The sequence below is a fragment of the Empidonax traillii genome, unplaced genomic scaffold, assembly GCF_003031625.1.
Source record: "Empidonax traillii isolate 1590-97213 ecotype Southwest subspecies unplaced genomic scaffold, ASM303162v1 scaffold375:size1330703, whole genome shotgun sequence".
NCBI lineage: Eukaryota > Metazoa > Chordata > Aves > Passeriformes > Tyrannidae > Empidonax > Empidonax traillii.
Genome location: NW_020955568.1, coordinates 832,261 through 858,493, shown reverse-complemented (window position 1 = coordinate 858,493; position 26,233 = coordinate 832,261). Strand labels below are relative to the sequence as shown.

The window sequence follows — 26,233 nt, the reverse complement described above, 5'->3', positions numbered from 1 at the left end:
GCCCTCGCTGGAGCCCCCCCATTGGCCGGCTGCGACCAAGCTGGCCTCTCGCGATTGGCGAGCTCCGCGCGGCCGCTCCGCCGTGCCAGGCGCGCCCCCCTCGCGCCTCCCCATTGGTTCCACCCGGCGGCCCCGCCACGGGGAAGCGCGAGCCAAGCGGAGCCGTCCCATTGGCTGGGCGGGACCACGGCCGGGGGGAAGGGGGAGCATTTCTGGAAGTTTCCATGGTTACCGGGGGGGGGGCGCCACCGTCTCCCGGGGACACCGGGGGTACGGGGGTTACCGGGGGTGCGGGGGTTATGGGGGGGTATCGGGGGTTACCGGGGGCCCCGCCCGGGGGAGGTGCGGTGAGGTCGGAGGCCGGGCCGGTGTCACGGCCGGGCTGCCCGGGGATGAGGTGACACGTGTGTGCCCAGAGCCCCCCCGGCCACACCGGGGCCGGTCCCGCCGGTACCGGCAGGTCGCGAACGCCCGCCGTGTCCCGACACAGCGCCTCGCACGCACAGGCCGGGCCGGGGCTGTTCCCGCCCCGCCCCGCCCGGCCCGGTCCGGCACTACAAGTCCCAGCAGCGCCGGGGCCGCGTGCGCAGAGCCGCGCCCGGCCGGGCCGCAGCGGGGCCGGCAGCGCTCGGGCCGCCGAGAGACCGCCCCGGGGCGCGGGGCCGCGGGAGGAGGAGCGGCAGCAGCGGCAGGAGGAAGGCCCGGGGCCTGACAAACCCTCCGCTTCTTCCAGGGCAGCGAGAGGGAAGGCGGGCGGCCGAGCAGGGACGGAGCCGAGTGGGGTATGTCGGGTGGGGGTATCGCGATAGGGCGCCCGGGAGGCGCGGGGAGCGGCGCGGGGGCGGCGGGAGGAGTTGCCCGTGGGGTTCGCTCGGGGGGGTGTCTGTGCCCTGCAGCCCCCGCCGGGGGCCCGGGGGTCGCGGCTCGGGGGTGTCGGGACCCCGGTCCACGGGCAGCGCGGCCTCGATGCTGCCGCTGCCTCCCGGCTGCTCCGCGGCTTTTGTGCTGGGCACGTCCAGCGCTTGAAACTTGACGAGTGCCGGGACTTCCCTTTTTGGGTGCCCGCAGACCCCCAGCCCTTAGAGCCCTGTCCAGGCGGTATCAGGATTTTTTCTTGCAAAGTCATGATCCCGCGCTCTGAGAGCTGTCGGGATGGAGCTCTCGGAGCGGGCATGTGACACTACACTTACTGATAGGTAAAAGGCTATTTTGGTGGACTGTGCGATTGACTCACAAGTAGAAGCTGCAGTTTGGAGAGGATGGAGGGGGAATGGCATAGGCGGTACGGGAAATCTGAAACATTCTGTAAAAGTAGCAGGGTGGTGGCTTCAGGAACCAGACTTTTACATCGCTGCTGCCATGGAGGGTTCCAAAGTACTCAAGATACTCCACACAGAGGTTTTGGGGTGAGACTTGTCAGGTCCTGGAGAATACACCCTCCTCGGTAGCAGCTGTCCTCCCTGGTGGCCCCTGGATGGGATGTTTCACTGTGGGGAAGGGAGCTGCTCTCAGGAGAACAGGCTGGGAACAGGTTGGTTTTGTCAGTTTGAGTTCTGCACTTGTTCCAACTGAAAGTTTTTCAGTATGGCCCTTACCTAAAGGGAGTTCCTCTTTACAGCATCACAAGCAACTGGAGAGGATTTTAGTCTGGTTATGTACTTTTTACTGATTTTATGCAGTGCAGTAATACCATAATAGATAATTTAGTAGCCAGCTGATCCTGTGCATTACTGATCAAGTTCTGTTTTGGGGCGAGGGAGACAAGGTGCTCCTTGCCCACGGATGGACAGTATGTCCAGTGCTGGCTGAGAGCAGCCTCTGGCAGGAGCAAGCTCGAAGGATGAGTTTCTTATTGATGTCAATTAGACAGTGGAACTGCATTTTGCGTGTAACACGTGCATTTGAGATGGTGGGTGTTGTAACCTGAGAGTTCAGCAGATGAGCCCCAGGTCATGGTGAACCATCCTACCCAGAAAAAGGCTCTTTTAGCTCGACTGTGGCAGACAGGCTGTTAGCTTGTATAAAGAAATGAGGCTTGTTAGTTGCTACTAAAAATACTAGTGAGAAAAGAGGTATTTCATCAGGGCTGAATTAGCTTGGAAGCTATTCAGGCTTGCTTAGGAGTTACTTTTGAGTAAGAAGGAGTGATTTCCGTTGTGCCTTGCCCTGCCCTGCCTACGTTAGATCTGCCCAAACTTGCTTTGGAAGTTGTCTTGTGCAGCGAGACTCAGGAGGAGCCACTAACCCAGAGCAGGAAATGCTGTAGTAGGAAGAAGAATCTGGTGTACCAGCAGTATTTACCACTTTCCTTAATCTCTTTTCTGTCAAGTGAATGACAGACATGCTAAATAGGGATGTGGCTCATTCCTGCATGTCACAGGACAAACCTACAGAGTTTTTAAGGTGGAGTTCAGGACCAAAAAGTTCAAAACGTCAGGACTTTTAAGGGTAGGAAGGAATCCATGTCCTGTGTTCATCAAAGGATAGAATGCCTCAAGTTCTGAACAAATTTGTGCTGCCAGCAGGGCAAGGCATCTCGGATACTGTCAGGTCACGCAGTCTTTGTTGTTGATATGTGGAGCATCATGAAGAGAAATTGTTTGAGTTGTTGTGCTAAGCTGCTCTTACTGTGTCACAGTTACTAGTAGGTTCCTGAGAAGTCTTGAAATAACTGACAGAAAATGGAAATGTTTTCATATCAACGTGAAGTTTCAGGATTTAAAAGTAATCTGCGCATAGCAGAAGTTATTTAATATCTGTTGTTTCTTCAGCCACAGCAGGCTGTTGGATGTCTAAATATCCTAAACTGTCTCCTTCATGCAGCTACATACAGATACCTGCTGTTCCAGGTGTGGTGAGTGGCACTCCCAGACCAGGTTGCTGGATAATTACGGGCTCCTTGTCCCCAGTGCTGGCCTGGAGTGAAGGTTGTGGAGCCTGTCAGAGGGTGCAGCCGCTGTCCCTTGGGACTGTTTAAAGGGAAGAGGTTTTGGGGGAGGAGCAGTGTGTGTCAGGTGGGTGTGTTGGTGGTACAGCAGTTTCTCCTTTCAGGACAGGCTGTGTCAGTAACAGCAGGATCTGAAGAGAGGAGAAGCACACGTATCTTGCCCGACGGGGTTTTTTGGGGTTTCTTTCCTGAGCTCTGCTGAAGTGCCGTGTGTGTTAAACTTCACATCTTCTGCTCTCAGGTGTCTGAGGGACCTCAGGTGAGGACAAAGTTCTTCCTGTGCTTGTGTGGCTTCAGAATAATCATTTAAAGACTAGTGAAAGGCAGTGACAAGGTGTTCCTCTCCATGGAGGTGGATCTCAGCAGCAATGCTTGGAGTCGAGTCAGTTGGATTTTTATGGAGGTCACAAAGTTGAGGAAGCTGCTGGTCCTGTTTTCTTGTACGTAGGGTGGAAGCTGCTGTCGTGCAGTTGTCTTCCTATGGATTGACAGGAAAATCCTGTGGATTTTCACAGTTCCTGACAAAGCAATGGCACACAGTAACCTGCTGTGGCTCAGTTCTGAATCAGTTCTCTTGCTTTGGTTATTTCTGCTGTTGTGCAGCAGAGGCAGATAACACAGACACATGGGTAGTGCCAGCTGATGGGAGGTTATCAGGTAGTCACGAGACCAGTATATTTAGAAGTACAGTTGCAGCCAATGGTGCTCTTTGGGGCCCTAATTTGGGCCTGAAGTTCATGGTGACAGTTTGAAATTAAAAATCAGAGCATACAGCAGTGGGCAATGTCCCACAGCCACTCAGGGCCCAGTGTGTGGGTAAGGGCTGAGGTGCTCTGGTCCTGTGCTGGGTGTTCACTTCACTTTCCAAGTGGGTGTGAGGCCATTCTGTCAGGCTTTTTGGAGTGGCATCACAAATGATTGCTACTGTGTTTGCAAGCAGTAACAAGTTTATTGCTGGTTTTGTTTGTGTTTGGTTTTTTTTTTTTTTTGTGAGCCCTTAAATTCTGAGACAAAAAATAAATTTGTTGCAAGAAGTTATTTGTTTCTCAAAGAACTTTGGCAGTAACAGCAATGTTTCTTTTTCTAATCATTTCTCTGAGACTGCCCTAGTTAAAAACATCTGAGTTAGCTCATCCTTCAAGTTCCTGTTGTACTCTCATCTTTGGGTGCCTCAGCTGGAACCTTTGGTTGCTGGGTTTTTGGAGGGCTTTTGAGTTCAGGGTTATTTTTTTTTTTTTTTGAGAGCTTTATATACCCAGTTGTCTGTATCTGCTAGGAATGGTCTTTACATCTGACACCATCAGGTGTAATAAGACTGCAAAGTTTTATATCTAAAGATTGTGACAGCTTCTCTGTTTGTCTCTGCCTGGGTTCTGGTTGTGAGGTCAAAACTATAGATGAAAGAACTTAATTACACAGGGAGCAGTGATGGTTGTCAGTGCACCTGCTTATCAGGCTGAAAAAAACGCAACAAATGGGAAACCTGTGCCTAATTAGGGAGCTAATCTGTATTCCTACTGTTCAGCAAGGATCACCTCCTGCTATGCTGAACAGTGAACCACAGATCTTTAAAACACTAAAAGGGGAGAGCACTGAGCCAGCACATGGTACATTATTTGTACTTTCTCAAGCATGGACTAAATGGGTTTGTGAAGCAAGACCTGTCTGGAGTCACTGCAGGTTGTGGGAAGTAAGTTTTTTATTTTAACTGTAGTGTGGCTTTGAAGGGTTCCTCAGCAGAGCCCTCTGGCATATCCATTGCTGATATATCCTACAGGTAGCTGTTACAGATCACAGACTTTTCCTTCCTAAATTATCCGGTGTGGCTGTTGATTCTGATGGGGAAGACATACAGCAGTTAATCATCAATTCCATGACCTGCATGATTTCCCTTCCCTCATCAGCATTAATGCAGTTGATTTTTTTTTTTTTCTCCCATGGAGTTAATTTTTAGATGGGTTTGCTCCTGGAACGTGCCTTGACTGGTGTGGTACTCTGCTAACTGAGATATTCTCTAATTGTGAAGTTGGAGCTGATATCACATTCAGACAGAGCAGTAGTTTGTGCAGATTTTAGCCCCTAATGTGCTATGAAAGACCACGGCTGTTTCATTTTTTCTCTCTCTAAAACAGCAGTTTTGGATCATGGCCCAGAGAAATATTCTTCTGAATTGAAATATTTGAGGAATTTTTTTTGAATGAATTCTCCTGTTGAGCAGAGTCTCCAGACTTATTTCCAGCTTCTGCCTTACCTGGCTATTGATACTCCTTGGGGTTTGCTTTTTTTGTCATTTTTTTTTTTTTTAAATTAGTAATTTTTTTTTTTATAGCAGAAAAGAGCAATACTGGGAGGTTGGTGCTTCTGATGCACCAACAGGTGAGAGAGGTAGCAGCCCAGAGATTACACCCCAGTGCTTGTGTTACATGGGTGGGCTTTAGGATGAAGGACTAAAGGCAGAAATCTTTATGCCTGTTCCCCAGACAGTGGGTGGGAATGGGATTGGTCTTCATCTCCCCGAGCTTGTGTCACCTGAGCTGAAGAAAGGGCTGTGCAGGTGATGGGCAGACTCCCACCTCGTGTACTGGGGGTGTGGGCAGGGGTTGGGCAGTGCTGTGTGTCCCAGTTCACCAGTGCCAGCTGAAAACACCCTTTGCTTCTCTGCAAGTGCCCCTGGTGTGCTGACAGAAGGAGGGCTGGTGGCAGTTAGGAAACCTTGCACTAAGAAAGAGTGAGTGGGTCGCTGAGTGCTGGGCTGGGGGTTGGAGGGAGGGGCACAGAGCAGGATTTACTGCCCGGTGTGGGGGCTGGCGGGGTTCGTTCTCTCACCGTGGCACTCAGCAGTGCCGTTCTCTGTCACTCAGTGGGTGCTGTGTCCCCCCTGGCTGCCCACCATGGTGAAGCTGGACATCCACACGCTGGCCCACCACCTGAAGCAGGAGCGGCTCTACGTGACCGCCGAGAAGCAGCTGATCCAGCGGCTCAACGCGGACGTGCTGAAGACGGCGGAGAAGCTGTACCGCACCGCCTGGATCTCCAAACAGCAGCGCATCAACCTGGACAGGCTCATCATCACCAGGTGACTGCTGCCTGGCAGATAAGCCAGCACGTTTTTCACACTTAGAGTCTGGAGTGCTTTGCTCACTATAGAAACAGTGAGGTTTAAAATCAAACCTCAGCAAGGGAATCTTAACACGCATGAAAGTTACTGGTTGGCCATTTAGACAGCTTTTTTTTAATACCCGTGTTTGTTGTGCTTTTGTTCAGAGGAACAAACTCTCCTGAACTTGCAAATCGCTTGTAGTAACTACCTGCAAAGTCTTTTTTCCTTGGTGGCTGGCTGGTTAATAGATTGACCATGTGGCATCTCTTAGGAAGATCTTGTTTACTTAAGAGTTACTTACACTGTTTCAATGTTTTTCTTTAAAGTGCTGAAGCTTCTCCTGCCGAATGTTGCCAGCATGCAAAAGTCTTGGAGGACACGCAGTTTGTGGATGGATATAAGCAGCTGGGATTTCAGGAGACTGCTTATGGAGAATTCCTGAACAGACTGAGAGAGAACCCAAGGCTTATTGCGTCCTGCCTGGTTGCTGGAGAGAAGCTCAACCAGGACAACACTCAGAGTGTCATTCACACAGTCTTTACCTCCATTTATGGCAACTGCATCATGCAGGAGGATGAGAGTTACCTCCTGCAGGTCCTCCGTTACCTGATCGAGTTTGAACTCAAGGAGAGCGACAACCCCCGGCGGCTGCTCAGACGAGGCACCTGTGCCTTCAGCATCTTGTTCAAACTTTTCTCTGAGGGACTCTTCTCTGCAAAACTCTTTCTTACTGCAACCTTACATGAGCCAATCATGCAGCTTTTGGTTGAAGATGAAGACCACCTGGAAACCGATGCAAACAAGTTAATTGAGAGATTCTCCCCAGTACAGCAGGAAAAGTTATTTGGAGAGAAAGGCACAGAAAAGTTCAAGCAAAGAGTCCAAGAGATGGTTGACTCCAATGAGGCCAAGCTGGTGACCTTGGTCAACAAATTCATTGGCTATCTCAAACAAAACACTTACTGTTTCCCTCACAGCTTGAGGTGGATTGTGTCGCAGATGTACAAAACGCTGTCGTGTGTGGACAGGCTGGAGGTTGGGGAGGTCAGAGCAATGTGCACAGATCTTCTTCTGGCCTGTTTCATCTGCCCTGCAATCGTTAACCCAGAGCAATATGGGATCATTTCTGATGCTCCTATAAATGAGGTTGCAAGATTTAATCTGATGCAGGTATGATTCATGTTAAAGCAGTCTTAAAATTGTACATATGAGAGATGTTCTTGGCCTTTTTTTTCCCACCAGAACTGATGCTACTACAGTAAAGGTATTGTCTCTCCTACTTACAAGAGGAATGCCAACAAAATGTTTATGTTAATTGTTGCTTAAAATACTGGCTTGAAGCAACTGACAGCACATATTCCTGTGTCCCTTGGAAGAGTTGCAAATATCCCGTATAAAAGCTGGTATAAGGGATGGAAGCTAAAGCATAAAACTGACTGAAAGATGAATTCTGGAACGTGTGTAAATGTGTTGTGCTGTTCCTGCTAATGTTAAATGTTGTGCCAGGTACTGCAAAGGACAGTGCAATATTTTGCTGAACCCCCCTTGCTGTCTGGCAGTAACGCCCGGTGTTTGTGGTGGGCAGCTCTGCTGTGTCATCAGCCCTCAGAGCGCTGCCCAGCCCTCATGACCAGGTTTTGTCTCTGTGCAAACACTTGGCCAGTTTAATGATGGTACGTGAAGGTGTTGTCTGAAGGTGTTGAGCAATGCTCCTCTGACTGAGGATGCTCCCCACACGAGGAACAAAACCTGCTTTTTAACACTGTCTGTAAACTGGGCAGGGAGTGATTCTCACAGCATAATCGTTCTGGTGTGTTTTACACAGCGCTGTTCTAAAATCCATTAGCAATCCTCTCCTGTGCCACTGCTCAGATGCTGTAGCAGAGCTTGCAGCTGACAACTCTTTAAACTGAGGGTTGTTTTGCAGTTGGAGATTAATAAGGGATATGTGCTCTGAAATCAGGGTTAGCCCTCGTGCTATTTTTTCCTCAGTAAACTATATGCAGCCTTTGAAAACCTCTAGGTTTAAGATGACCTAGATTCAACTCTCAATTGTGACGTGTTGTAAAAACAAAACAAGCTTTGTTCCTGGGAGGGGGAAGTATGGATGCTCACAGCACATTTTCTGTTAAATGCAATGACTGCTTTTTTTCTAAAGCTTCTTGCTTTTCTTCTGCCCTGAAAGCAAGCACAAGACTCTGTTCACTCAGTTAGAAGTATTTCTCGGAGCATTAATTGAAAAAGGATTTAGAATGAAGGAGGTTTTTTTGAGTAATTTTTGTAATTGGGTCCATCATGTTGTTTTCAAAGGCTTATTCTTTGTACTTCTCTTCCATTTCAGGTTGGGAGGCTTCTGCAGCAGCTGGCAATGACGGGCTCTGAGGAGGGAGATCCACGTACCAAGAGCAACCTTGCTAAATTTGACAAAGTAAGAATCCAGACTGAAAAAACCCTGAGGCTCAGTGGATACGTCATCATCCTTCTGCAGTCTGCTTTTTCAGACATTGCAAAGCACTTACTAAGAGTTTAACTTCCGAGTTACATGTACTGAAAAGCAGATTGAATCCTGCACAAAGCTGGGCAAAAAAAATCCTGAGTGCTGGAATTAAAGCGTCGGGGATTCTTGCCTCTGCTCTGACCTAATACTTCTTAAAAGAAAATACAAACCAAGAAATTAAAGCAAATTACATTTTAGACTGCACAGGGAGTGTTCAAGGCCAGGTTGGATGGGGTTTGGAGAGACCTGGTCTAGTGGAAGGTGTCCCTGACCACGGCAGGGGGTGTGACTGAATGGTCTTTGTTAGTGCAAGTAACTTCTGATCCTTTTTCTTTTGCATAGTTTTGCTTTTTTGTTCAGCTTTTCCATTTTAGTGTGAATCTTCTGAGAGTTGGACTCTTGTGGGTCCCTTCGAACTCAGCATATTCTTTGGGTCTGTAATTCATAGCCATATAGCAGTTACCTTCATCAGAGCAAGGGTGAAACTAATGATATTTGTTGTACTGTCAGATGGTTAAAAACCTATTGATATCCTTGTGTACCTTCCAGGTTTTTGCTAATTCTAATTGTTACACAGTCATACCACAAAGCAACACATTTATTATAAAACTAACATGCCATCAGATTAGAAAGAGATGTTGTGTGTTGCTTCCTTGTTTCATTTTTGTTCTGTGCTCAGCACATTCTTCAGGAAGGGGCAGTTTAATTGTCATAAAACAGTTTAATTATTTAAAAAAAATTTAAGAGGACACTTAAGTAACACTTTTGAATGCAGAAAAGCAAAGCAGGAAATGCTAAAAGTCACTGCATGCTTTCCTTGCTTGTTCTTCAGGGCTTTTAATGCTATCTGCTACTCTGACGTAGGATTTCAAAAGTAGGAAGCAAAACTTAACATCATTCTGTAAGTCCTGTCATAAATGTCTTTGCAAACCCCAGAAGTGGTCCCTTCCCTCTCCCTGCAGAGCTGTGTGGCTGCTTTCCTGGACGTGGTCATCGACGGGCGGGCGGTGGAGACGCCTCCCATGTCTGCTGTCAACCTGCTGGAGGGGCTGAGCAGGACCGTGGTGTACATGACATACAGCCAGCTGACCACTCTGGTAATGCCTCATGTCCTTGAAAAGAAGTGCTGTAAACTTGTGCCCAAATGCCCACACGAGCCAGGCTGACCTTTTACAATTCTTACCAACGCCGATTGTAAATGTTTAGGTTGGCTTTATGCGCAACGTGATGTCCAGCGATCAGCTCAAGGAAGATCGGATGGCTTTGGAAAACTTGCTGGCAAACTTACCCCAGAACAAGCCAGGGAAAAGCAGCAGCCTTGAAATGACTCCATATAACACCCCCCAGCTTTCTCCTGCGACCACTCCAGCTAACAAAAAAAACCGGCTACCGATAGGTAAGGGGAGCGAGCGGAGTCTGCGTGGTTTCTGTTCCTTGGGACATTTCTGGGCCGTTGTCTCAGGCATCTCTTGGGGCTACTCTTTGCCTACACCTTCAGTTCTTCCTTTTTCTGTGTATGCAGTGAAGAATTGTCTTTAGCATAGAAAGCCTTGTGATGCAGGAAGGGTGGGTGAGCTTCATCCTCCGGACTGAGCTTGAGAGAAGCAGTGGAGTGGATGGCAGTCATTCATGATGGTGGGGGCTGACAGTGATAATAATGGGAAAGTTTAAAGAGGGGAAGCAGATCTGGGAGGGAAGATTGCTTAAGGAAGTGTTAAGATGGAAAGCAGAGTTGTTTAATTAGTGGGATAGAGTAAGTTTAACATTTTTCTGTCTCAGAAGAGAGCAAATGGGGAGGAGATGAACAAGCAGGAGCAGGGCTTTCAGAGTATGTGCTGAGAAGAGAAGCTTTCTCCTCTCTTCATTCTTTGTCTTCTCTAATTCCAACTGTCAGTGTTCTGGAATGCAATTTTATGTTGGTTGGCTTTTGTTTTTCGAAAAGGATTTCTGGGTCTTAAACTTTTCCTTTGCAATAATATTTTATTTTTAAATAGAAAATACTCAGTAACTATTTATGTGATGAATAATCAGTCAGTGATCATTTATGTGATTATGACTACATGGGATAGTTTTGTTTGAGAGATTTGGTGTTGGTGTGTAAAGGATGAAAATATGCAGAGCCTGATAAGTGGCAAAAAACCCACAAACCCACTCCCGAGACAAACCTGTCCCATGTTGTTTTAACTCTGCTTCTGAATGGCACTGGTCTTAAGCCTATAAAGTAGTGGCACAGCAGCATTTATTTTATGGTATAAAATAGCTTTTGCTTAAAGTTTTTATTTCTTTTGTTTCATTTTAATGCTTTCGAAATCCAGGACAGCAATTGGCAGCCATTACTGCCTGGGATACCTCTGCCACCAATCTGTCAGCTCACATAACTCTAGTAACCCCTTTTGGTGGGTAATGCCCTCTTTCCTTCCTCCTGTCTGAACCTCTGACCTGTGTCACGACTCAAGCATGTCTTTGGGTTACTCTGGCAATCAGTTCCCTTTTCAGATTTCTTCATTGATTTCTCTGTGAAACTTACTTTGTGTTCATGTGGTTTTTTAGAACCCTTCCTGTGCCTTTGGGCAATCATCAGAATTTGGCTGTGACTTCTGCGCACTTGCCTTGTTTTCCCCAGATCAAATAAAGAAGTAATTGGTGTCATGCTGCCATACTGAGAAATCTTAATTCCATGTGGGCGTTTTTGCTTCCACGGAGCCAAACATGGGAATCTGAGACCAGTTAAAAAGATTAATAGAGTCACAAAATAATCAGAGTAAACCACCCGATGTTGTGTTGTATGTCTGTGTTTGAGACACCTTTTAGATATCTGGCTTTTTAGGTGAAAAAAACCTTCTAAACAAATTATTCAGAGTTTTAAGCCACAGAAACCTAGATGTTTTTTGTTGGTAACAAACTTAATTTTCTTATTTAACATATTAAAGGTCTTTCTGTGATTGGAATATGCTGAATTTGTGTAGACAAACAGCACATAGTGTACCTTGTTTCTCTACTTCTTTTTTTGTTGAAAGTTTCCTTCATCAATACTCAAACACCAGTTCTATATCTCAAAGTTTAATAAGACTTTGATTTCTTAAATTTATTTTGTAGGTATTACTAATTGAAACACTATAGTTCTGTATTTCCATTGTGTTGTCCTTTTTTCCTCTTTAAACAAGGAAACTTTCTAATGTTGATATTTCAAAATATTTTCGTAGCAACTCGAAGCAGAAGTAGATCAAATATTCTAATGGATCAGCACGGAGATCATGAAGGATCCTCTCAGGAGACTATCCCAGAAGTTCAACCGGAAGAAGTGCTGGTGATTTCTTTGGGGACAGGTCCACAGATTACTCCAGGAATGATGTCAGAAAATGAGGTATCCAGACACGGTGACATCTCAGATATTTTGAACAGTGCAGCCTCTGTCTTCTCAATAGCAGAACAATGAGGTTGTAACACTTCAGTTTTGGTGATAATTGGAATTAAAATCCTTGCTTTATGCTACTGAACTTGGGGCTCGTAGCTTTTGGATTTCTCTCTGTTAGGTGTTTTTCTTCCCTCGCTTAAGATGCTTAAGAGCAAACCTGAGCTATTTCTGAGGCTGAAGAAAGTGATGCAAGTGCCCTGTCCCCTGGATCAAGGGACACGGGTGAATGACAGAACTGGAGCACCAATCCCAATGTTTTTGGCAGCTCAGACTTGAAAGGCAGAGGCCCAGCTTGTTGTGCAGGCAGAGCTGTGCTATCAGTGCCATCAGTGCCTGCAGAGTGTTCTTAGGGCAGGGCTGCATTTACTGCCTTTTCTTTCTCCAGCTGCTGCTTCCAGATTTGCTGCCTTGCCTGGAGATTGGGATTATCTCCTTTGGCAGCCTCGTGGAGCTCAGTTTCCATGTTACTCTGGTCTGTGGGGTGCTGTTGGAGCTTGACTCCATTATCAGGACATGCCTGATGTTCCCAGTGTGGTATCTTGCATTGTCCCCAGGCCCTCACTTGGGAGACTGCTGCCCTTCTTCAGATGGAATGTTAGAAGCTTGATTGTGGCACTGACAATACAAAAATGTGCCTCCAATATTTTATTTGCTATTTAGTTACCTGAGAAATAGGTGATTTTAAGGAAGTCTTGTTTCTTTCCCCACTCTCCAGGTCTTAAATATGCAGCTTGCAGATGGCGGGCAAGATGTCCCCATTGACGAAACCAAACTCCATGGTAAACCTGATAAAACCTTGCGCTTTTCCCTCTGCAGTGATAATCTGGAAGGAATATCTGAAGGTGAAGGGCTGCTTAAGTCTTGAGGAAGTTTTGTTGCTCTGTTTTTTGGGTTTTTTTCCCCCCTTAAATCTAAAGGAAGGTGTGTTAGATACAGCATCTCATCTTTGCTGTTTTGAAGGCCATGTAATGTGGGAGCCTGTCTTTTCTTGTAGTTGTTCAGAGAAAAAAGCCTGCAGCTAAATTTTGACCTACAAAGGCATAACCAAGTCTGAGAATTGGGAAGAGAAAAACTAAGTATGTTTAGAAAGACAAAACAAAGGGATATTTTTTTTGAAACTTAAATGTAGTACTAGTTATTAAGATAATCTAATTTAATTCTTAACTTGGGCTTCTCAGACTTATTTTTCATCATCTTTTAGTGAACTGTTACATATCTTAGAATAATTTCTGGACTCTGGACAACTCCTTTTTATGAACCTTAGGCACAACAAAGCACGGGTGTCTGGGGGATGGGAGAGGTTTGGACAGATCAGTCCTACATTATTTTGTGTAACTTCCATAATGTAGTTTTTGCTCTCTGTCTCCTCAAAATAAAGAAAACAAATTCACGGGCAAATAAATGGCAAAGACTTTACTGAGTGTTTAGTTACAGCAAAGTACAGGAGCGGTGGCACTCAGTGTTTTATGTAATTTCTTCTAATTTTTCTGGTGAATTGCGCTCTGGATTGTTAATGCTGTATATTTAGGCACTGTTACTCAGATTAGATTTAGAGTCAAATCTGGTTTGGCAGGTCCTTCAAACCGCTCCAACTCGGTGTCCTCGCTGGATCTGGAAGGGGAGTCGGTGTCAGAGCTCGGCGCGGGCCCCTCCGGCAGCAACGGCGTGGAGGCTCTGCAGCTGCTGGAGCACGAGCAAGGCAGGTGCCACTCATACAACCCAAGGAGCTGGGGATGGCAAAGCCAAGGTCCTGTGCAAAAAGGTTCAAAATGCACTAGTTCAGGAATTAAAAAGCAGGTGTTTTGCTTTTGTGGTCGCTCCTGCATTTATTTATGCTTTGGTTGGGTTCATCCCAAGAAACATTTCTTGTAGTCTATTGTTAGGGAAAGGAAATCACCTGGAATTTTGAGGCTTAACTCCTTTGTAGGAAACTGCTTGTGAAGTTTTGCTTGATATCAAGCTTTTCCTTTCAGGAGTAGGGAGATCTGGATTGGAGTAGGTTAAAAGCATCTGGAATAGTTTCCTTGTTTGATATAAATTTGTCAAACACTGAACAGGTTTCCTGAAGAGACTGTGCTGTCTCCAGCCTGGAGATATGACTGGACGCGGCCACGAGCAACCTGCTGTCACTGATCAGGGCAGGGGGTTGGGCTGGATTGGTCTCTGGAGGCCTTAGCTTTTCTGTGGTTAGTTCTTCTACAGGAATCCTATCATTTTCTTGATAGCGCTACATTTCATTTATTTTGTCTGTTGAATTAGTCAGTAGGTCACCATGTTTACTTCCAGATTCTTTTTCTTACATCTCAAATGTGTTTTCAGAGAGCATCTTTTGGATAGTATCACAGTGCTTTACAGGCCTTACTTAAAATCACTGTCTTACCTGACAGAAATACAGGGTTAGCTGTTTGGAGGTCTTTTTCTACAGTGCACTCGTCCAGGTTTTCAATCTGAAGTAATTGGAGAAGCCTTTCAGAAAGTTGAGAACTGTTTATTTTCCCACAGCCACAACTCAGGATAATCTGGATGACAAGCTCCGTAAGTTTGAAATCCGCGATATGATGGGTTTGACTGATGACAGAGACATATCAGAAACCGTGAGCGAAACCTGGAGCACAGATGTCTTGGGAAGTGACTTCGACCCCAACATGGACGAGGACCGGCTGCAGGAGATCGCAGGTAACCGGGTGCTGCACCTGGAGCGTTCCTGTGCTTCGCTTGCTCCGGGACCACGAGGCCGCAGAGCCTCCTCCTCCTCCTCCCTCCACAGGCTGTGTCCACGGATGAAACTGCAGCTTTCCCCTAGGAGGATTTTGTGTGCATGACCTGGATTGTATTCAGTTGCTCATTTCTTTTCAACGTTGTGTTTCCTGGTGGCTTTACTGAGGACACTTTTCTATCTAGAGCTGTCTCCAGAGCCCAGCTCTAGCCATACGCTTCGGCTTTACTTTTGCAGGTGCAGCTGCAGAGAACATGCTAGGCAGCTTGCTGTGTTTGCCAGGTTCAGGATCCGTGTTGCTTGATCCCTGCACAGGTTCAACCATATCAGAAACCACAAGTGAGGCGTGGAGTGTGGAAGTATTACCAAGTGATTCAGGTCAGAATTGGGCAGTTTTTGCTTTTTTCTTTAGCATGATTCTAAGACTCTTCCAGAGGCATATAATGCAAAACAGCAGCCTCTTCTTTCTTCAAGAAATTGTTGTCCTAGGATTAAGTTGGTGTTTATGAATACTTCCAGGATTAAAAGGACAAATCGTTCCTAGGCGGAGAGAAGAAGGAAAGCATTGGGAGAGACTTACTGTTACTTAAGAAATTCTTAAGGGCTGAAGGGGAAGAGAAGGGTTTGCAAAGCAAACTTTCACTTGCTTTCCTTCCTTGTGATATTGAGTAGGGGCAGTTAGTGAAGGTGTGACTGTATCCTGTTGTGTCTAAGAAATACAACACTTTAAACAGTAAACACTCCTTAGCATTCCTGTGCAGACAGAGCATTGCTGTCTGTGCAGAGTTCTGCCTTCTGTATCAAAGAATATAAGAAAACTCTTGCTGAAGTGGTTGAGTTACCTTAGAACTGGATACACTAAATCAACACCCACGCATTCCTTCTGCGTGTGAACGTTAAGGGAGCCTGGCATTGAGGAATGATACTTTCTCTCTCTGCTCTCCACTGTCTCCTTTTTGTAGAGGCTCCAGACTTAAAACAGGAGGAAAGACTCCAAGAACTGGAGAGCTGTTCTGGGCTGGGCAGCACGTCTGATGACACAGATGTGAGGGAGGTCAGCTCTCGACCCAGCACTCCAGGACTCAGCGTTGTGTCAGGTGTGTTCAGCTGTCCCTGAAAACACACTGTTCTGTCAGAGCACTCACCCTGCTGCACATGCTTTAGTTATACATCACTCATAAAGTAACTTCCTGCACTCATTTGGGAATTTTCAAAGCAGTGATTCTCTGTTCTTAGGGAAGAAATGAAGAAGGCAGCAGAGTCGTGAATACTCTGTGCTGCAACAGCAGTGGTTGGCAGAGCACTGTCGATTTGGAAGAAACTCCAAACTTTCTTGTGTTTAGCTTTATTATCACAAGTTTTTTTATTTCAGTAAATCAACATATCTCTAGTTCTTCATTTTCTGACAAGTATGTAACAGAGTAAAGTATCTTTCTAATGCCCCTTGTCAGAGTGTATTCATTGCAGTGTTAAAGCTTTTCAAAATATAGACCAGAAATTGTTATTTTGGGAGTGCAGAAACTCCTGGTGTCTGTTGGTGCTACCGTGATTACTGCAGTATTTACCAAACATCTGTACAGCCTCAGGATTTTGCTTCCTCGCTCTCTGAAAGACTATTATGGATGCTTCTTTTGTAAGGTATTAGTGCAACATCTGAAGATATTCCTAACAAGATTGAGGATCTCAGATCTGAATGTAGCTCTGACTTTGGGGGAAAAGATTCTGTGACAAGTCCTGATATGGATGAAACAGCCCATGGTAAGTTACTCACCTGGAATCTCTGATAAGCACAAATGACATTTATAGAGTCCTTAAATGTTACAGGTTTTCCAATTTCAAAGTGCTGGTGACTAAGCTCAACATTTTCTGTATTTGCCAGCAGTATATTTGTTTGACAGCTTTAGTGGTTTTCAGTACTAGAGCTTGAGTAGTGGATCTAAGATCACCTTTCCCTAATTTGGTTTGATTACACTGACTGTCCTCTTGCATTTTGGAGTCGGGCCACTCCTGAAGATTTCCCCACTATTTGTGATGTGACTCTTTGATCATTGCCATGAACTACAGAGATCTTTCCATACAAGAATATCTTTACAAATATTTTGCAGTTTTGTAACCTGCTGTGACTGAGCACTCTTTCTCCAGTGTCCCTCACGTTGGAGGCAGTTTTGGTACAGCACTAACTTTGTTCTCTCTGTATTTCAGGAGCCAGTCATTTGACATCTCCTCCTTCTCAGACAGATTCTTTGCTTGCATTGTTTGACCCTCTGTCCTCAAATGAGGGTGAGTTGTAAAGAGTAAGCTTTTTTATTTTTAAAAATAGGCATTTTCAATGCTTCTGTGGAAATACCACATAATTTGGAAGAATCTTAAATGTGTGTGGCTTCTTTTATGCTTACGACCACAGGAGTGTCAGCTGTAGTAAGGCCTAAAGTGCACTATGCAAGACCCTCCCATCCACCTCCAGATCCGCCCATTTTGGAAGGAGCCGTGGGAGGTAACGAGGCCCGACTGCCAAACTTTGGGTCTCACGCCCTGATTCCAACTGACCTGGAGGCCTTCAAGCAGAGACATTCCTACCCGGAGAGGCTGGTGCGCAGCAGGAGCTCAGACATCGTGTCGTCGGTGCGGAGGCCCATGAGCGATCCCGGCTGGAACAGGCGTCCTGGGAACGAGGAGCGGGAGCTGCCCATGGCCACCGGCAGCGCCGGAGCAGCTGTGCTGGCAGCCACGTCCCAGTCATCCTCTTCATCTCCCAGCAAGGACTCCTCCAGGGGAGAGGTGAGGCTTCTGTTTATCATTTCGGTTTTATCTATTGTGCCCACTTTAACTAAGCATCCATGCCAGAGAGTTGGTATTCAATGTGTTTAGCCAAGGAATTACAGCACATTGTTGTTACCCTTTAAACATTGCCCAGTCATGTTTTATAAGCTAAAGCTGCAGATGTCCAGAGTGGCTTAAATGGAGCTGGCTTCTCTTAAATTTACTGGATGAGCTTTATTGGATTTGGTTGCACTTCAGAAATGAATTCATTGTAATGTTAAACTGCTGCAGCAGCCTGAGAAGTAATTATCTTTAAAAGAAGAAATAAGTGAAATGTAAGGTTCTTCATGACTTTGGGTTTGCATTTACAGGCTGTCCTCTTCAGGAGGGATATTTCTGACTTAATCTGCTCTCTGTGCTCTGCTGTAGTTCTGTTTTTACAGTCAGTGTAGCAGAGCCTGATGTGGAGAAATTCCCTCTTTACACTTGATTTGGTAAATGCTCAAATGTAGACTCTGCCCTTCTGCAGATTGAGGAACGAAAAGACAGCGATGATGAGAAGTCTGACAGGAACAAGCCCTGGTGGAGGAAACGTTTTGCATCTGCCATGCCCAAAGGTGGGGTCAATGTCTGTCGGGTTTTGGTCCTTCAGCCAGAGTGCACGCTGCCTTTGTTATATCTTTAGTCACTTTAATGGCTAAACTAAAGTATAAATAAATATGTAAATAAAAATAGGAAGCTACCTGACCCCTTGGATAGTAGTTCTCTAGAGTGTATTGTACCTGGAAGGCAAAACTGTTCTGCCTGGGTGTCTGGTAGAGGTGGAGCTTACTGCAGATGATGGCAGTGCAGTTCTATTCAACCCTGTGGATAAGCTTATCATTGAAGTTTATTTGATGAAAATCTTCTGCATTAGCCACTTGCTTAAAGTTTCTCCAATTTGGCCATTATCTCAGAATAGTCTTTGATGAAGTACCTTGCATTTTCAGCTCCTATTCCGTTTAGAAAGAAAGAAAAACAAGAAAAAGACAAAGATGACATGGTGCCTGACAGATACGCAACACTTCAAGGTATGTGAATAATATCATCATAGTAATTTCCTCTCAGAACGTGCCTTCTGGAGTTCCAGAGTGCCCACCAGGTAGCTGTTGACAGACAAGTATGTGCTGCTGTAGTTAATGTTCACAACTGGCGTTTTGAATAAGAAAATGGATAAAGACTTCTTGACTTGAAGACTGTTTTTAAGTTGTCAGGCGTCTGTCAGTGCAGATAGCGGAATCTCAACTCAAGTCCTCACTTTTTACCCCCCTACCATTACAGAGCTCACATCCTTGTCACAGCTGAGCTGTAAGGATGGCTGCACGCACAGTCCTGTAATAGTAACTTAAGTGCTAAATTAAACATGATTTCAACCTGGGTGTTTCATTTTCCGTTCGCCTAATCATTTCTAGAAGTCTTCAGATATCCCAGAAACATTTGTGTATGCAGTATAGATGTGCTGAGGGTCTGCTCAGGATCTGGCTTTTCATGTTCCCTTTCATTGTACTGTTTTTTTCTGGTTTGCTTCAGACTTTATAAATATATTTGAATTGAGGCTTCATGAAATACAAGCAGCTCTTTGTTTGATGTGGCTAAAAACAGAGTCCAAGTGTGTAGGTCTGAGTTTTTGTATTTGCTTTCAGTTGGCACAACACCAGGGTGACTCCTGTTGTTTTTTGTGGTCCTTTCAGATGATCCCAGCCCAAGGCTCAGTGCACAGGCACAAGCTGCTGAGGACATTCTGGACAAATACAGGAATGCAATCAAGAGAACCAGTCCCAGTGAAGGAGCCATAGTGAACTATGACAGTGCAGGTGAGAGCCTGGCTTTTGGAATCATCACCAACGTAGTTTCTCCTCCTTAAAGATAAAACCACTTCAGTATTTTAGACCAGCGTTAGCATTACCAGCCAAACAATGTGAGCTCTAAACCAGGAATGTTTTGCCAAATAATCTGTGGGACAGTCCCACAGAGGCTGGGAATTAAATCAGTATTCCCAAGGACCCCTCTTCCATAATGCCATTGCCATATTGGCTGGTTATTGATAGTACACCTCCTACCAGGTTTTAATTTTCTTTTGTTTTAATGGGTACTGCAGAAGTGTATTGCCTTACAAAACTGATGCTGTTTTTTCTTAGCAACTTGTAGATTGTGTATTTTGATAAGCTTTTTTCACTTATCCAAAATAAACTGGTTTATTTGCTGTCTTCATTTTCCACCCTGACCTTAGAATAACAAACGGAAAATTAGTCTGGTTTCTTCTTCTGGCTCTGTAATGTTTCTTTTTCTCCACAGAGGCTCTTGGGGATGGTGAGAGCATGCACGACTCCCCACGGGATGAGGCGTTGCAGAACATGTCTGCAGACGATCTCCCAGACTCTGCCAGTCAAGTAGCACAACCACAGAGTTCTGCTTTCTCCTATAGGTAAAGACATTTGCAGGTTTCGTCTTACCCACAAAGTAGAATTAAAAGCTGAACCTGTGAGTTTGGTTCCCACAAGAATCTTAATATGGATCAGTTGTAAAGTTTGATGCACTTTTAGTTCTAAGCATCTAAAACTGTTGTGTTTCCACTGATGAAGGAGGGATTTGTAACCTGAGAGAACAGAGCAGTTCAGTGTTTAGGAAAATTCCCTCGAAAATGGTCTGGGTGCTATATCAAAAGAAGTGCTATTCTGAAGTCTTGGCAATTTTGGTATATTAAAATTATGGTAAATAACTTCTAGGCAGTATTAAATAAAAAGGAAAGTAAGAACTTGTTGAAGAAGCAGACCTCGCAGCAACTGTGTTAAGAAAATATTTTTCCTCTTTAAGGGATGCAAAGAAGAAATTGAGATTGGCTCTTTGTTCAGCAGATTCAGTTGCCTTCCCGATGTTGACCCACTCAACACGGAATGGTCTCCCCGACCACACAGACCCCGAAGGTAAAAACGTTCTTTGTACTGTGTGTGTCTCTTGTTGTCCCCCATCCAATGACACTTGTGCTGCACCATTTGTGGTCGCTTCTCTTTGCTATAGACTTAGAAGGCACAGGCTGCCTCTTGTCCCCAGAATGTTTTCGTTCTTGCTTCACAAACTGCCATTTAAATCTGGTCTCATTTTTTTTTAATGAAGTACCACAGATATAGTGCAGGTGGAGCCTGAGGTTGTAGAATAGACTCCCAAAATACATGTGCTGTTGGGAATTGTGCTACACGAATGACTTAACTAGTCTTTATGTTGACTTACTATATATGTGTTGTGTTGTGTCCCTCCTTTTGTTCTATGTTTATTTGCAGGCAGGTGAATTTGAATTTATTACCTTACCTGGTCCACTTCATGTTTCAGAATGATTCTAAATACTAGATAAGATTGTGATATGAAAACTTATCCCCTGATATCTGGAAAATTCAAGAAAGCTTATTAAACTGTTCTAAAATAACATTTATTGCCTCATATACAGAAATGTTGTTTTAAATCACAAACTGGTTTTGAATATGGGAAACAATAATTTTCATCGTGCTCTTTTCTTTTCCTTAACGATTTTTCTTTGTTCTTTATTAGATAATGAAATTGTGTGCTTCTTGAAAGTTCAGCTGGCCGAAGCCATCAACCTCCAGGACAAGAACCTGATGGCGCAGCTGCAGGAGACGATGCGCTGCGTGAGCCGCTTCGATAACAGGACCTGTCGGAAGCTGCTGGCCTCCATTGCAGAGGACTATAGGTAGCTTGTTCTTTAATAACAGCATCCCAAATTCATATTTTTATTCACTAGCAGATTGGGAACATCCCTTTTGTTTTAAATTGTACTTCAGCAAGCCAGGTTATTACACCTCTGCTTCCCCCCAGAACAATGAAATTGTCTCACCTATCTGTGAATGGCGTAAAAAAGCTTGGCCCTTAAGTTGTTCCAGGTAGTAATAAACTCAGCTGAATACTCCCCACAAATTGATTTAACCTATAACACACACAAAATGCAGTTTGGAACTTGCTTTAGTCTGGCATTCTTGAGTGCTGCCAGGGCAGTGTGAGGTGAACTTCCAGAGTCACACATTGTTGTGTTTTATAAACAACAGGTTGAAGACTCCTCCTGCACTATAGCTTAGCAGTTTGTGAAGCTGTTAGCCTCTGTTACCAATCTGATGTAGAGCCCTCTTTATTTTAGGAAAAGAGCTCCATATATCGCTTATTTAACTCGCTGTCGCCAAGGCCTGCAGACGACACAAGCACACCTGGAAAGGCTCTTGCAGAGAGTTCTACGAGATAAAGAAGTGGCCAACAGATACTTCACTACAGTATGTGTGAGGTTACTGCTGGAGAGCAAAGAAAAGAAAATAAGGGAATTTATTCAAGGTAAGATTAATGCAGACTGGAGTGTTTATATTCGTTCTTATTTAGGTGCTGGCTTGGGTTAATGTTTTAAAATACAACTTTTGGTCTGAGGAGAGGACTCTTAAAATGGTGAATTAACGGCTCAAATAGATTACTGTGACTTTACTATATGTTGTGGCAGCTAAGCCATGATAACTGCCTGCATTTTTCATGGGCTGGGAGAATGAAGGTGATTTGACCTTGCTTTGGCCTAAGAAGTTGTGCTAAATCATATTATCTAATACCATGGAAGAAGCATGAATACTGTTAATTATTTTAGATCTACTGATAAATGGTAAATGAAGTTGCAGCGTTCAATTCTTAGTCTAGAACCTGTGGTTGCATCTTAGAAGGTATGAGGGGTAGTAGTAGCATGAACCAAATGAGTCAAAGATTTAAAAATATCATGGCATAAGGAACAGCACCACCAGGAAGACAACTCTCTAAACAGAACCACTTACACCAAACTAGTTCTATGCTCTCTAGGCACGTGTGTGACTTAATGGAGCACATAAGGAATTTGGAGTCAGTTCTTGCTCCTGGAGCATTTGGGTGCTGCATATTAAATGTGCCTGAATAGGCTGGAATTAATATGAGATCTTGCATTCGCTGGGATGAGAGTATTTGTAGTAAGATTCAGTGACCCAGGAAGGAGTTAAAGCCCTTTCACTGGACAGAAAGGAGACAGCTATTTCTGGATGATCTAAAAGAGCCACTGGCAGCCGTGGCATTGAGGCTGCTGGCAGATGTGAGTGGCAGCTGTCTCTGGGGCAGGGTGCTGTAAATATGAAGCTGATGAATGGGCAGTGATTTGGTCATGCTGCATTCGCTGGGCTGATCACTCAGTCTGTGTTTTGTACATAAACACGAATGTTGCATCTATGTGTACTTAATAAAGGTAGTGGGAAAGGGGGCAGATGGGTTTCCATATCTACCCCAGCTCCCCCTTCAGCATCTGACAGCTTTGTGTGTGCTGGTTCCTGCCAGTGCCTGTCCCAGGGATTGCTGTGGGTGGCTGGGAAGAGGCTTAAGAACTGGTGCTGCAGAGGGAGAGATTAACACAGTATCGAGTATTTTGACCATAAGCTTTACTAAATATGTTCTATATGCTTTTCCTCTAATGCCTCCATTTATTTCAACTGTTTCTGCTTGTATTTCTCTTACTGGGATGTGGGCAAAACAGCCTCACTGCTGGCTGGCAGGAAGTCTGAAAGAGATTCTGGGTTCTTCTTGCCAGAAAACTCTATCAGAATTAATACTTTTTACTTAAGTGAATGTTCTTTCTCTTCTTACCTCGTGTCAGATTTCCAGAAGCTCACAGCAGCAGATGATAAAACAGCCCAAGTTGAGGATTTCCTTCAGTTCCTGTACGGGGCTATGGCTCAGGATGCCATATGGCAGAATGCCAGTGAGGAACAGCTTCAGGATGCACAATTAGCCATCGAGCGCAGTGTGATGAATCGCATTTTCAAACTTGCCTTCTACCCTAATCAGGATGGAGATATTCTGCGTGACCAGTAAGTTAATGCCATTCTGAGTGCTTGGTTTCTCTTTCGCAGTTGCTGCAGATGGAAGCTGTGTGCCCTTCCTGTGACAGACTTGTCTTTGTCAGCCAGGCCACACAAACTCATATTTTTGTTCGGAACATTTTACAAAAGACCAAGGAAGTGCTTTAGCACCGTTTGTAACCATGTTTGCAACAAACTGCTAGAACAGAATGAAGTTGTAAATGCAATGACTTGGGATACAGTCGGGTCTGCAAGTGTGTGCTCCGAGAGAATGATCAAAACCTGCCTCAGGACTCATCCATTTCCTGGTTTGGTGCAGTGTTTTCCACGCATTTGGGGTTTTTGTTTCTGTGTTTTAGAATAGATGCTGTTGGAATGCTCTAGGAGCTACTTGGTTGTACAGCACAGTCCTCTGCACCCTCACTGACCTGGTGTCCATCAGCTGTAGGGCCACCATGACTGTGTACATTCCTGCAGATATCCCTTGTAGTATCAAATTTAAAAGGAGTGGGAAGCCCCAGGGGACTGCAGGCTGGCTGCTGCTTGCTTTTCACTCGTGTTTTTTGTGTTTTCAGGGTCCTTCATGAGCACATACAGAGGTTATCCAAAGTAGTGACTGCAAACCACAAGGCCCTTCAGATACCTGAGGTAACAACTCCTTTCCTTCACTTCTGTATGTGTGTCAGGGTGCTTGGTTTTGATTATGTTTGGGATGGGGAGAGGATTGTTCTGCTTTTCACTTAGAAGTGTTGCTTTTCTGTCCATGACAGCTGACATATCCTGCAGGAAAAACATGCTCTACCCATGCCTTAGTGTCTTCCCTTGACTGATCCTTCTAAATTACTTTTTTTCTCATTTTGCCACTTCTGTCCTAATATTAAAATTTAAGAACCAATGCTATACTGCACTAAGATGCAGTAACTTTCTGATAATTTGCTTCAAAAGAGAAGATTTGAATCCTTTACGCTTCTGATGTGATTCCCCTGCCATGGCTGTGGTTTATGGCTGTCAAGTTAACTTTCTGAACCAGCCAGAATTAACAAACCCTTGCAGCTCTGTGAATTTACCCAGCGTTCCCGCTTTTCTCGTGCCTAATAGGATAACTAAAAGCAGGTTGGTAGGCTCAAGGAGTCTGTCAGGGCTGGATGTCTGCAGCTGCCTGGCTCTCAGTTCAGCACTTGAAGTGTGTGACTCTAAACAGTGAGTGTTCCCAAAGGAAGAGAGGCCCTACAGCTCTGCCTTCACCTGGAACAGGGTCCTGAGCCATGGAAAAGTACAGGCTCATTGTGGGAGTTGCACACAGAATACTGACTCCTCCTATTGGTTTTGTTTGGGTAACACCTCAGGAAGCCACCTGCACTGTGAGTGTAGTGTAACCATCTCAGCCACAGACTCACAGAATGGGTTGGGTGGGAAGGGACCGACCATAGAGCCCATCTGTCATGGGCAGGGACACCTTGCACCAGCCCAGGTTGCTCCAAACTCTGTCCAACCTGGCCTTGGACACTTCCAGGGCTGGGGCAGCCACAGCTTCTCTGGGCAACCTGTGCCAGGGCCTGCCCACCCTCCCAGGGAAGACTTTCTTCCAAGTATCCAACCTACATCTGCCCTCTTTCAGTTTGAACTCATCTTGCCTTAAAGCTTCCCTTTTCTCCAGAGCCTGTGAGTCTCTGGTCTGTGGTGCACAGCAGCAGCTTGGACAGACAAGAACTGGCAGCATGTCGGTCTTTCCACAGGTGTATCTCCGGGAGGCACCGTGGCCGTCGGCACAGTCTGAAATCCGCACGATAAGTGCTTACAAAACCCCCCGAGACAAGGTGCAGTGTATCCTGAGGATGTGCTCCACCATCATGAACCTGCTCAGCCTGGCCAACGAGGATTCAGTACCCGGGGCAGATGATTTTGTTCCTGTTTTGGTTTTTGTCCTCATAAAGGTGAGTTTTTTTGCAGAGGTCACAAACCCCAGCTAATTCTTGTCATTAACAAGCACATTTAGGAGGAGAGGTAATCCCTGTGGGTAATGGGGAGCATGCCAGGCTCAAACCCACGTCTGATTCAGCAGGTTGGAATGGGAATCACAAACATGGTCACAGTTACCATTTTTGAATCCAAGCAAACTTAGCATTTGGAACCAAGGAAATTGGGGTGCAGATTTTGTGTGTGGAGTGGAGTTTGTTTGAGATATGTCCACCAGCATCTGCCATCAGTGCCTGCTTCGTGGTGTCCTCTCAGGAACAAGATCCACGCTAGGACTGACTTGTGTTGTGTTGCTGGTCTTTTTGACATGAGTGGAGAATGGTCTGTCACGTGTCAGACACTAAAACAACGGGCTCTGCATGTGTTGAGGTCCTGATGACCTTCACAGATTCTACCAGTGTTCCCCTTCTTTCTCTTGGCCTGCTAGTCACTTCTCCTTGATGGAAGAAGGCTCCTTCTGAGCATGTGAGATGGGGCTGGTCAGGATGAGCAGTGAGATAAGTTACACACTGTGTGGTATCAGGATCACTGCACAAAGGGAGTTGTGGTTCTTTCTGTATCCTGCACTGTTTGGTGCTGAGCTTTGCAAACAAACTGTGAGAATCTCTCTCTTCTCCCACCCCAGGCAAACCCCCCTTGCCTGCTGTCCACCGTGCAGTACATCAGCAGTTTCTATGCCAACTGTTTGTCTGGAGAGGAGTCGTACTGGTGGATGCAGTTCACGGCAGCCGTGGAGTTCATCAAAACCATCGATGATCGCAAGTAACTCGCTCAGCACGTGCATGGGCAGACTGTGAGCAGGAGAGGAGTGTCTGAGAATGTACAACAGCTGCAAAAGCTGAAGAAGAGACTTTCCTTGTATAATACTGTACAGAATTGAGGCATTTTAAAACACACCTTTACTAATCTAATTAATTTAAGAGA

At 45.4% G+C, this 26,233-nt stretch overlaps 1 protein-coding gene across 5 annotated transcripts; it reads left to right on the top strand.

Moving 5' to 3' along the window:
- Nucleotides 1–10: 10 nt before the first annotated feature.
- Nucleotides 11–26,233, top strand: GAPVD1 (GTPase activating protein and VPS9 domains 1). Of its 5 annotated transcripts, XM_027892953.1 has the most exons (28): nucleotides 11–270; nucleotides 734–782; nucleotides 5,809–6,023; nucleotides 6,374–7,217; nucleotides 8,389–8,475; nucleotides 9,507–9,641; nucleotides 9,751–9,940; nucleotides 10,860–10,940; nucleotides 11,748–11,908; nucleotides 12,675–12,801; nucleotides 13,533–13,658; nucleotides 14,462–14,635; nucleotides 14,913–15,053; nucleotides 15,638–15,772; nucleotides 16,314–16,433; nucleotides 16,878–16,955; nucleotides 17,080–17,453; nucleotides 17,965–18,052; nucleotides 18,425–18,505; nucleotides 19,166–19,288; nucleotides 19,770–19,899; nucleotides 20,289–20,398; nucleotides 21,018–21,177; nucleotides 21,619–21,806; nucleotides 23,128–23,341; nucleotides 23,908–23,980; nucleotides 25,069–25,266; nucleotides 25,935–26,233. In XM_027892953.1, the coding sequence occupies exons 3-28, from the start codon at nucleotides 5,839–5,841 to the stop codon at nucleotides 26,073–26,075; spliced, it is 4,464 nt and encodes a 1,487-aa protein (XP_027748754.1). In that variant the 5' UTR covers nucleotides 11–270; nucleotides 734–782; nucleotides 5,809–5,838; the 3' UTR covers nucleotides 26,076–26,233. The 5 variants fall into 5 exon arrangements, with proteins under 5 accessions (XP_027748754.1, XP_027748756.1, XP_027748758.1 ...); XM_027892955.1 differs by lacking the exon at nucleotides 11–270 and having other exon boundaries at nucleotides 628–782; nucleotides 14,991–15,053; XM_027892954.1 differs by lacking the exons at nucleotides 11–270; nucleotides 734–782 and adding an exon at nucleotides 990–1,196.